The sequence below is a fragment of the Amblyomma maculatum genome, chromosome 10, assembly GCF_055883805.1.
Source record: "Amblyomma maculatum isolate TAMU_Amacu chromosome 10, ASM5588380v1, whole genome shotgun sequence".
Classification (NCBI taxonomy): domain Eukaryota; kingdom Metazoa; phylum Arthropoda; class Arachnida; order Ixodida; family Ixodidae; genus Amblyomma; species Amblyomma maculatum.
The window spans coordinates 42,991,498-43,004,045 of NC_139353.1; the positions used below are offsets into that span (position 1 = coordinate 42,991,498).

The 12,548-nt window shown below is 45.9% G+C and overlaps 1 protein-coding gene across 1 annotated transcript in view; it reads right to left on the reverse strand.

Moving 5' to 3' along the window:
* klar (klarsicht) overlaps positions 1-12,548 on the reverse strand; it is a 238,285-nt gene that overhangs the window by 215,827 nt on the left and 9,910 nt on the right. Inside the window, exon 5 of the mRNA XM_084582611.1 lies at positions 4,591-4,798. Coding sequence (XP_084438737.1) covers positions 4,591-4,798 — 208 coding nt within the window. The remainder of the gene's footprint in view (positions 1-4,590; positions 4,799-12,548) is intronic.

Genomic DNA, 12,548 nt, shown 5'->3' on the forward strand with positions numbered 1-12,548 from the left:
TGTAAGCAACACTATGAAGGGGTGCATTTATGTGGCCAGTCTTGTGGTGGTGTGTGTCACAGAAAGCCACTCCATCCACACTTTGCAAATTCTCCTCCTCAGACTCCCTGGCTACAAAGAAACTCAATACACACTGCTAGACCTCTTCGCTTTCTGAAGTTTCCACAATATCTGGGCCACTTGCTGCTCACCCCCCTATGGAGCTTAAAACAGCTACAGTGGATTGCCTGTCAGAAAGGTTAAAATTTTTTTTTGTTGACATACGGTGCGTAATGAATGAAAGCGGCTCAAGCTATGGGGGATGTCACAGTGGAACTTCACATTCTGCCTCCATTACCGTATTTACTCGAATGTAACGCGAGTTTTTTCCAAGATTTATTCCGCTTAAAGTCTACCCTCGCGTTATAATCGAATACTGCTCTTCGAATGGCCTAAAGCAGAGCCGCGGTGCAGCCATTTCGAAGCTATCAGCTCGGTTTCGGTTTCCGCAGTTTTGCTATCTTATGTTGGCAACATGGGTACCACGGAAGCCAAATTAGGCCAAATCCCCATCCATCCAAAGCCAAACCGTTCTTTGTGTTCGTTGCAATCTTGCGCTCAACGCGTGGTGTTCTTGTGGCGTCTTTCGCGGTGTTGATTCAGTGCACACGATGGCAACGCGTCGTGCTCAGTACGACGCTCGTTTTAAGAGAAACGCGATCTTGTTAGCTGAAGAGCTCGGGAATTCTGCTGCAGCTCGAAGACTTGATCTCAACGAGTCAACCATCCGCGGGTGGCGGCTGCAACGGGAGGGGCTTTTTAAATGTGAGCCAGACCACAAAGGATTTCGTGGGCCTCGCCATGGCCATCACGTCGAGCTGGAAAAAAAAGTGGCGGACTTTGTTATCGAGCAGCGCAACCGTCTCATAGGAGTCAATGTCGAGCTGATCCGTTGGAAGGCTAGAGACATTGCTCGGGAGATGGGTATACCCTCGGAGAAGTTCAGGGCATCTCGTGGGTGGGCCCAACGGTTCATGAGAAGGAATGGATTTTCTCTGCGGCGAACAACATCGATACGGCAGAAGTTACCGGGAGACTTTGAAGAAAAGCTGCAGGAATTTCAGCGCTATGTGATCAACTTGCGCCGTTCGTCGAATATGCCATTGGGGCATATTGGTAACGCCGACCAGACTGCGGTGTATCTGGACATGCTGATGGCCACAACTGTTCACAGTGTAGGTGCCCCAGAAGTCCGTATTAGGACCACTGGAAACGAAAAAACGAGGTTGACGGTGATGCTGGCGTGCCTAGCAGATGGCCACAAGCTGCCACCATACATAATTTTTCGGCGCAAGACTATGCCGAAGGAGGTGTTCCCGAGGAATGTTATCGTCCGCTGCCATGAGAAGGGGTGGATGGAGGCATCGCTGGTACTCGACTGGATTAAAACCGTGTGGTGCCGTCGACCAGGCGCGCTTCTTCACCCAGCATCAATCCTGGTGTTGGATTCATTTCGCGGACACCTGACTCCTGATGTGAACAAGAGGCTGGAGAATACAAAAACTCACCTTGTAGTTATTCCCGGAGGCATGACCTCTGTGCTGCAGCCACTGGACGTCTGTCTGAATAAACCGTTCAAGGACAGGGTACGGAAACTGTACAACGACTGGATCCGGGAAGATCAGGCTCTGACGCCCTCCGGCAGAATCAAGCGACCGTGCGCTTCTCAGATAGCTGAGTGGGTGTCTGTCGCGTGGTACAGCCTGCCTCAAGACATGGTCATTCGTTCGTTCAAGAAGTGCTGCATATCCAATGACCTCGATGGCACAGAGGATTACATCGTCTGGGAGGTAGACAGCGAAAAAGAGGACTCTGTTTCCGAGAAGTCTGAGTCCGAAAGTGATGAAGGTGAACAAACATGTTGGCCACGATGTTCATTAAAGGTACTTTGTTTTGCGTCTGTAAGCCTCGCGTTATATTTGTGGTTTTATTTTTTTCCCACTGGGCAGCATGTAAAGTCACCCCTCGCGTTACATTCGTAGTCGCGTTACATTCGAGTAAATACGGTAACAGGCAGACACTGCAGCTGCTAACGAATGGTTCAACAAAACCTGCTATGTTACACTTTGTATAAAGCATGGAGATTTCAATAAAGTCATGCACCAAGCTAACTTTCACACTGTTAAGGGAAGACCTCAGCATACTTCCTAAAGTAAAACGTCACAACTTCAAAAACAAATGAGAGCAACTTGCCCTGCCGTCAAGTGCAAGCCCTTCATTGGTGAGGCCTTGAAAACGAGAATGAAAAATAGCGTGCCTTTAGTCGTGCCACTAATCATAATAGGCTATGGGCAAGAACAGAGTTGGAAAGAAGGGGAATGCCACTTGGTTATAATTGCATTTTGGCCAGTTCCCAATGTATTTTTTTTTTTTTTTTTCACCGCATTACCCCCAGCCTCCCTCCTGGTGACTGCAGCCAGAAAACAAGGTTGCCGAGTGCACGGTGCAAGCACAGCATAACCCACTCGTGGAATGTCCTCGTGTTTCGTGGGCATACAGCCAGGGTCCAAGAAGAGATGTGGAATGGTGAGGCGGAAAAGATCATTGACACAAGGACGACTGCCAGAAGTAAGAGTAAGCAGCTATTTAAGGTGATCACTCTGGCTTCTTCTTTGCCCTGTGGGTTGGTCACTTTTCTCCTGCCTAAGTTCCGCTGCCTGTGCTCTCGCTAGGCTCCCCTCTGTCATGTACATCTGGCGGGACATCTCATAGTGACAGAATAGCCATTGCTTGAGTGTTCAGTGTTTTGTGTCGAAGCATGTGACTCGGGCACGAAGACAGTTAGCCGGCCTCGGGAGCCCTTTGGGTTCTGAGAAAGGAAGTGGTTTATGGCCCTTCAAAGATACGTTGCGCAGATGCTCCAGAAACAGAGCAGGAATGAGGACCGCGACTGCCATTGCACATGTGGCCCCTGTTGCGCGCTGGTATTGTTCATATCAGTCCGTAAAGCTGTAGCCATGTGTTAAGACACTTGACGGTTTCGAGGAAGCATGTGGTGCTGGAAAGCAAAAAACTACCTTGTTGGCACCGGTATGCTATTTGCTAGTTCAGTTTACGTTAGCTCTGATTGGTTATAGGATGCTGTGTTCCGATCGGTCTGTGAAGTGTGCCCCAGAATCCTGGGAAAAGTTATTTAAGCAGAGGTTTCGGCATGAAAAAGGGGAGAGTACGCCAAGCCACGGCTGCCTAAGGACTGCCTTTTTTCTAACTGGCCTGTACTTAGTCCGTTCATCAATAAAGGGCCTTGTTGAAGAACTTCGTTCGTCCGCCTCTACGACGATCGAACGTTTCAATTTAATTGACATGAAAAAGGGTAACTTGTTATGAGAGATCTCCAGCAGCAAACAAGTCCATGTGCTCATGACTGCTTTCAGCAAACAGCAGTGATCTACAAAGTTTGCACTCTTCAGGGTTCAAACAAGGACACAAGCTTCCACCGAGCTCTATGCATGAATGGTCGTATTGTGAATAAAATGTGTTCTCTGTTGCCTTTGGCCTTGTCTTCAGTACCAGTACCTAACATTATAGAATTTCTTCCCTGCCTTACAATACTGTTTGATGATGGCCCGCCAAGTGCTCTTTCCAGTGTTACTCGATGCATTGGAAAGAGCCTTGGTCAGCCCTATTTTAATTGTACCCCATAGCATAGACTGTTTCCAGCATGATTCCACTTATTCTTTTTTCAGCATTAGTTTCCAATCAATTGTCATCGAAATTAAAAGGCAGGCAGAAGATGTGACCCAAGATGGTAATTATAAGTAGGTGACCCGAAGATATGTCCATAAAGAAGTAAGGATGTACTGCTTGCGTAGTGGACTTGAACCCACTCTGGTTCCCATATATTCTGGTAAGTTTTTCTGGCAGAAGGCTGCAATCCACAATTAGTTGCTTGTGCTACTGAATGTATCAATGCTGTTGAATTCAAAGCATGAAGCAGGGTTGGAACATACCAATGCGCAAAAGTTCTTGCAACCAAATTGGATCATATGCAATCTTTCACTTCTATAACAGCCAAATCCCAAGTATTCGTCCCGACCCTGTCAAAATAGTCTATACAATTTTTTCATTACTCTTTAGCATGTAAAGTAACATGTAAAGCATGTCATATGACAGCAAGGCTAGCGCTACAAGTTTTTTTGTAAAATAAACTTTACTGTTACTCTCCCCCCTGCACTATCACCTCTGAAAGAAAGGAAAGGTCTTCAAATACACAGAAGCTCGCTGATTGGTTTATGGGGTCCAACATCCCAAAGAGACTCAGGCTGTGAGAGACACCATAGTGGAGGGCTCCGGAAATTTCGACCAACTGGGGTTCTTTAACAAGCACTGACATCCCACAGCACATAGAGGCCTTGCTTTTTGCCTCCATCAAAAAGCCGTCACCGCGGCCGGGATCCGATCTCGCACTCTTGGGCACAGTAGTCGAGCGCTCTAGCCACTGCACTACCGCGGCAGGATAAATAGACAGAAGTGGAGTGAATATAATTTCAGAGTCTTAACCGCGCTCTCTCCTACAGGGAATGGCTCAAAAAGGTGTTTTCAAAGACTTGCCTTGAAAGGCTTCGCCAACTGCAGGAGCCAAGGCAGCAGCCCGGTCGGGGTCCAAGGCTCGCTGGACAGCCTCGCGTTTATTGCTGAGCAGGTTGACTCGCCGGCCCACTTCCTCCTTGAGCGACGGGTGCAGAGCTGCCAGGCCCTTCGCTTCCTCCAAGAAGAGTGACAGGGATGGCTGACGACGGCGCAACTCGCCGCCCACCAACTGCACATAAACAAAGGTACTGTGTTCTAATCGAAAAAGGCACTTTTATGCAAAAGTGACGCTGTCCATGCCCCCACTGCTGTGTAAGGAGGATAACAAAATGTATCAACTACAATAACACATTCATCGCATCAAAGAGCGCAAGGAAACATGGGGACAGAAGAAGCGATGACACAGGAAGAGTGTCCCCATGTTTTCTCGCGCTGTTCGATGCGATGGATGGTTAACAATGCGCCCAAGTCGCTCTACTTCTACAATAATATATTCTTATGAGGGAGGGAAAGGCACAGTACTAATTGCCCACCTAATGGTGGATATTAAAACAGCACTTGGGGCAATGAATAAAGAAATGAATGGAATGGGAGGGGAAGGGTCACTGCAGTGGAGGACAAAGGAATAGCTTTGACCATTTGGGGTTATTTAATAAGCTCGGATCATACTGAGTCCACAGGCATTTCACCACCATCAAAATGCAGGTGCCAGAGCAGCAGATTCATTCCCATGGCCTAGCTGACTGCTGTGACAGCTCGTGCACATGCTCGAAGCCGTGAACGCCGGTCAGTGACTCGGCGAAGCTTACAGTTGGCGCAAATGATACACACATGTACACATCATGCTGGGGATAATATTTTACCCAGTGTGATCACAAGGTGCAGAGCTTTGATAAGCCAATGCTAGAATCCGGATGGTCATCTTTGTATATGGTGGAATGCCTCTCTAATAGATCTCGTCATGAAATGCTTTGTTACTAATATTTTTTTCTCTATAAACCGTAACCTACAGGACATCTTGTTTGTTAGGGCTTTGTCTGGAACATTCTAACTTGTCCTTCATTTAGTAATCACTCGCCGCAGATACGCACTCAGGGCTCAACTTATGCCTGGAATCCGACCAGTTCCCCACGTCATGATTTTCTTTCATTTTTCTGGACTTGTTGATTTGATACATCGATGCTTCTCCTTAATTTCATTTTTTGCTTGTGCTGATGGCAGGAGAGAGAGAAGTTCACAATGTTCCTGGGGTGTTGCCGATTTGTTGTGAAAGCTTGCCTAAAGCTTTCGGTCCACTGTGTGCAAGAAGCATTTTTCTTTGCTCAATTATCCTGATGCATCACATTTATTGTGCAACCAGCGTATCTTGCAGCAAACATGTTCAAGTACTGCCTTCAGCAACTTCCTTTGTTTTCGCTAGATGTAAGCAGGACTGTCCCGACTTCTCACTGACACCCTGGAGATTTCAATGGGGACATGTCATTAGCCGCAAAGCTCTGATTGATAATGTCGATTTTTTTCAGGAGACCCAAAAATGTCAACATATTGTTAAGATGTTTCCCTGCAGAAGATGAGAATGCACAACTAGCACAAATAGCTCATCTTATTGACAGCCACTGATCTTTGAGATGTTAGAATTTTCTTGAAAACATCAATGTCTAGGTCAGTAACTTTGCAAAAATTTCAATTCTTTGCAAAGAGCTTCTTGTGCTTCAAAGGGTAGTCTGCACAATACACTAAGAGTTTTACTTTGTCGCCATGAGACAGTGGAGTGAGGAAAAAGCGCAAGCACTATCGGTGTCAAATGAATTGCGAAAAGCATAACGCTTGGGAAAAGGCCAAGCTCAGGTCGTCTGCCTGGTGACATATACAGGATAGGCGTGCGTGTCCCGTTACCAATAGTTTTGCTTTCGTTTTCTTTGGCACTTGACATCTCACTTTCCCATTAAAGTGCCAAGTTCATGCTTTCAAGCGATCGCAACTGTTGTAGTGGTTTCTCTAGCAGCAGTGGCCGACGCCCGCGTGCATGAAGTGAGTGCTCACAGCTCTCTGAGAGCACTTAGATCTGGCTTCCATCGCCGCCATGTTCCCAGTGCCTGGTTGTGGTATGAACAAAGGCCAACCAAAGCTCCAGTGCACGCATGTTGAACAGTTGCAAGAGAGGTGCTGTTGTTCTGTACACAATCGGCCTCAGTACACGAAAATGAGTGTATCGGGTGCGCACGTGCATGCTCGATAAACCTGTGCTCATGCCAATTCCGGTGACTATATGATCCCAAACTGACATCCTCAGTGCCGCAGACATCATTCTGCTACTGCTAGCCTTTCTTTATAGGAAGCTGAAATCCAATCCTGCCTGTATTATTGACATAGCGGGAAAGAAGTCAGATCTACGACAACTGCCAATCCTTGCGTAAGGGTATTATTCAAACGGCCATAACTACTAGTGCAACCAAAATTATGCAACATGTTTTTCTTGACTCTGAAAGTTCATGCAGAAAATAACTAGACAAAGTTCAAGAAATATAAATGTGGTTTTTACTTTATTATCACCAGAACTTTCCATTCCTCAGTATTTTCTTTAAATTAGCACAATTATATCTCTTTACTGAAAAGTCATATAAATACATAAGACTTAGCAATTCAATAGGTAAGTATGCATAGAACATAACACATAATTACTGCCACTCTACCACAAGCCTTTTTTGAGATAAAGGAACAGCAAAGTAGACAAGCTAACGTTCCCTGAACCGATTTTTGACAAATTTTACAGAACCTCTACACCATCAAAAAAAAAAAAAAATCCAAACACAAATAAAAAAATGCATATATTTAGTAAAAAAATTTACAGCTGCCTAAGATCAATGCATTTAGTGTAAGTCATAAGCATGGCCCTCCGCCTTTGCGCCATTATTAATTTCCTGTGCTTTGAAAAAATTTTCGGAGCAGAACCAAATGCAGATCTCTTCTTTCCTGTCATCATGGAACAATGTATAAAAATTTGAAACAAAATTTAAAAGGTCGAGTGCGAGCTATCCAAGCGCGAGTTAAAGGTCTGCTGCACACTCTCAAGGAACATCTGCAGAGCGTCAGCCGTTGCGATAGCCGCTGCAGTGGCCAGAACGAGTGTCGTCTAAATCGCTGTTGGAGCCGCTGTCCACAGAGGACCTTTTTATGAAACTCCAGGCAACTTTGTCAATCATGAAGTTCCTCGTGATAGCAAAATCGTTCATTCACGGCAGGCTGCGCTGCTGCATTGGGAGAAGCGGTTTTTTTCGAAGCAGTGGGCGGTGATCAGGCGCTTCAAGCCCTTCAAAGTTCCGCTTACAAAGAGGCCACCTTCACCTACACCTTGGCCACATACTGGGCAGGGCAAATAGTGGGTGTTCAAATTGGCGCCGTGGTAGCGCAGCTTGAAACTGGTGATAACATCCTCATCCATGGCCCGTTTCTCAGATGGAAGCCTTTGTGACCGAGAGCGAAGCCCAAGTCCTTGCCGTTCACCAGTATCGTGGGTCCAGTGAGCGGGATGTTTCCTTTTGTGCGTCCATAGATTACTTATAAACTGCGGCTTTTATATCAGCATATGTGCCGCACTGGATCCTCTAAGATCACCACTGCCAACATCTTCATTAGGAATGGTGGCGATCTTGCTACTGTTCTTCATTATCGTATTTACTCGAATGTAACGCAACTGTTAATGTTACACGAGGGACACTTTTCATACTGCCCAATAGAGAAAAATAAAACTATAAATGTGACGCGAGATAAGCGCTTGAAAAAGTACCTTTATAGACATTACAGCCCTTGCAGTCTCATCAAAAACGCTTATTCATTGTTGTTGCAGGAGGCTGAGTTCTTGGAAACATAGTCCTCCTTTTTACTTTCATCCTCCCAGACGATGTTGTGGGAAGCCACTGCGGTCAGGCTCACATTTAAAAATCACCTCCTACTGCATTCGCAACCCATGTATGGCAGATTAGTTAACGTCTAGCTGTCGAGCTACCGCAGAACTTCCGATTTCTTCTATTATCAGAAAAGCTTTTCTTTTGAAGCTAGCATCGTACTGGGCACGGCGTGGTGCGATAGTGCGAAATGCGATAACAAGTAACCACATTAATCCACTGTAAAAGATGCAACAAGTGAGTTTTAAAGGTAACAATGTGATTCTGAGCCTACGAGCAAAAAGCGCAACGTTGCGACTTTGGATGGATTGGGGTTTGGCTGATTTAGGTATCCTGGTACCTACGTTGCCAACATAACGTCATAAAACCGTGGAAACTGAAATCGAGTGGTGATGGATTCAATATGGCTGCACCCCGGCACTGCTTCACACCAACTGAATTGCAGTATTCGATTATAATGCGAGAATAGACTTCGAGAGCTGAAAATCATGAAAAATATTTCGTGTTACATTAGAGTGAATATGGTAGTTTTGCATCTTCCAAAAGTGTAGGCTGTGCATTTTTATACTCCCATGTAATATCACACTTAATCAGGTTTCAACGCATTTCGCCCTGAAAGGTGCGCTTTGCCTTTAAAGAAAACATCTTTCTCTTGCCGTTGAGGCACTTGGGATTACAGGACTCAGCCTAGCCAAGAAATTGAGCATCAACGGGTGTTGTTCAGAGCCGGTTCTGAGAAAGGGGATAGTCAGTAGCTTCTTTTCAAGAAATTGTCTGGGTGAAGTCAGGGGTTACAATATACCAAAGCTAGGAAGCAGAACAATGGAGGAAAGCATGATGGCATCTGTGTGGGCATACAAGATTGGTTTGGTTTATGCAGTTTAATGTTTCAAGGCAACTCAGCCTATAAGAGATGCTGCAGTGGAAGGCTGAGAAAATTTCAACCACCTGGGATTCTTTAACATGCAGACATCGCACAGCAAATGGGTGCTTTGCTTTTCGTTTCAAACGAAAAGTGGCCACTGCGGCCGGGATTCGATCCCACATCCTTGGGCACAACAGTCGAGCACCCTAACCGCTGCACCATGGCAGTGGGACATGAAAATATGAGAAAACACACGAAGGTCCTCGAAAGCAGAAGAAATGGGCAGTGCTAAATCCCCACAACGTTCTTGCGATTTCTCAGCTCCAAGAGCCGAGAGAAGACAATTTTAGGAACTGCGATTGGCCTATTCGATCACTCTCTGTGATGTCATCAGCAAAATTTTTCTTTTTACTTTTTCTCTCCTGCAGATTCGATTTGACACCATTCACAGGTGATGCAATCATAGGTCGGCGGACTCACTCACGAGTCGGCTCACTCGGATTCACTCAGGCTCACACTCAGATCATGATCTGAGTTGTGAGTCCGAACTCCCATTCAGATCATGATCTGAGTCGTGAGTTCGGACTCTAATTCAGATCATGATCTGAGTCGTGAGTGAGTCTGGACTCGCATTCAGATTATGATCAGAGTTGTGCTGAGTCCGACCTAGAAAGTTCGAAATGAAATGAATTCTTGCTCAGAGGTTAAAGAAGCATGATCTGAAGTGATCGAGTGAGTAATGGGCACAAGTCGCTAATTAGATCCTAGCGGACTCGAATTGCCTGTGTAATTCTAATAACGAATAAGCTTCTTGGTAAGCTGATGATGTAGAGCAATTTCGTTGTTTTTTGTTACGCAATTATTTTAGTTTGGTTTGTGGAGTTTAAGATCCCAAAGCGACTCAGGCTATGAGAGACGCCGTAGTGGAGGACTCTGAAAATTTCGACCACCTGGGGTTCTTTAACCTGCACTGACATCGCACAGCACACGGACGCCTCTTCGTTTTGCCTCCATCGAAACGCAGCTGCCGTGGTCGGGTTCAAACCTGGGTACTCTGGCACAGTAGTCGGGCGTCTTACCACTGCACCACCCCGGCGGGGCTACGCAATTATTTTGACTGTGCCGATTAATGCAGGTTAATCAAACATTTGTTCTCGTTGGCTTGTTGTATTGCAGTGGCTATATAGTTCTTCATTTGCTGTTTACTTATTTCGGAATATCTCGCAAATGATTTCAGGGGTTAGCTGCTCATTGGTGCACAGCGATGCGAACGAGCTTGGCTAGCCGTGCATAGCTAATAATATCAGGCTAATAAAGTTCGGAGAGACCATTGTGTAACCATATTTTTGACGTTCTTTCTTATTGCGAAAGAAGTCATAGGCTCACTACCACAGACCAAGAATCTTGTCCGATATTTCTTTTTTTATGCTATTGCTCTAATTGAGTAGGCTGTTTGAGGAGGCCACAAATACGTGGGTAATTTAAACGCATTCTGGTAAAGCTGAAATTTTGGTTTGGTCGATTTGGTCCAAAACCTGTCCAACATTATTTGCCTACGGCGACCACGATGGTGACCTCCAGTGCCGCCTTAAATTTTACCCGCCGACTGCCAAAATTTGACCTCAACTGAGTTGGGCAAAAATCTGTCCAATTTAATATGACTATGGCAAACAAGATGGTGATCTCCAAATTTGACCGGGCCCACCCTCAAATTTGGTCCACTCACCCCAGTAGGTTGACCTCGGCCAATTTCGGACCAAAAGGAACGTACAACATAATTCGATTACGGCGAACACGATGTTGACCTCCAAATTTTGGTTCGGGTCACACACGGTTCACCAACCCTCGAAATTTGATTTTGCCAATTTGCATCAAAAGCGATCAGTTCCTAATTGCATTGACCATCCTTATTAATATGGTTACCTATAAAGTTGGGCATGACCATTTCCAGAATTTGGCCCACGCCACATTCGAAGTTTCACCTTTACAATTGGTATCCAACCATTATTGACTGTGCCCAACAAGACGACAACCACCAAATTGGCCATAATCATTTCCAAAATTTGGCCCGTGCTATAGCTAAGAAGACCATGCTTTCGTACTACAATCAGCTTAAAAGAGATAATTCCTACCATATTTTTTCCTCTTTCTGTAACCTTTCCACTCATTCATTACTGAAGAAAACAGTCTAATCATGTAATGTTACACATGTTTTTCGTTTTATTTCCCGCATTTTTCTCTGTACTGCCTTCCGCCTACCTATACAAGCTTTAGGACCGTCACTCGTTGCTTGTCGAGAGTGGAAATGAGTGAGTCCATGATGAGCGAGTCCTCATGAGTTGAAATGAGTGAGCTCAAATGTGTCGTGAGTTGCAATGAGTGAGTCCATGATGAGTCTGAGTTCAAATGAGTGAACTCAAATGTGTCGTGAGTTGCAATGAGTGAGTCCATGATGAGTCTGAGTTAAATGAGTCTTGAGTCAAAGTGAGTGAGTGCAGATGAATCGAGAGTCACAAATGAGTGAGTAGAGATGAGTGAGTTCAAATGAGTCATGAGTTGAAATGAGTGAGTGAGCCCAGATTAGTTATGAGTCTGAGTGAGCCCGAGTGAGTCGTCATCATGCGTGAGTTTGAGTTTATGAGTGTGACTGAGTCCGGGCCTTGTGAGTCTGAGTGAGAGTGAGCCTGCAGATGGACCAAATTTTTCTGAGTGAGCCTGAGTGAGCACACGTGATTTTGCCGACCTATGGATGCAATGCTAGGGCGGTGAGCCATGCGGTGCAGTGAAGCAAGCTTTCGCTTTGTGTGAGTGCTGTTGTGCCTGGCCAAAGCCGCCCAGAAATTCAGCCGGACGCCAAACTTCTTCGGCGAACGCCTCCTTCACAAACTTTGGATACTTCTCTGCAAAGCACCAATGCACTGGAGGCGAGCCGTACCAAAGGGACAGAAGCGACGTGTTTTAACATGCGCTGAACGTCCAGACAGCACGGCGCGCCGTGGCCCTGACGGTGAACCCCTTCTCGCCCCGCGGCATATTTGAAGCGAGAGCGCAGCAAGCTCTCCCATTGGCCCTGCGAAAGTGCTGCCGTCGGATTGGACCATTTTGAGCGTCAACGGTTCTCGGCAACGGAGTCTCAAGTGCTTCCGTTCGAGACTCCGAGTGTGAGTTCGTCACTAGCGTCCATCGGGAGCAGTTCGCCCCCTGACAGT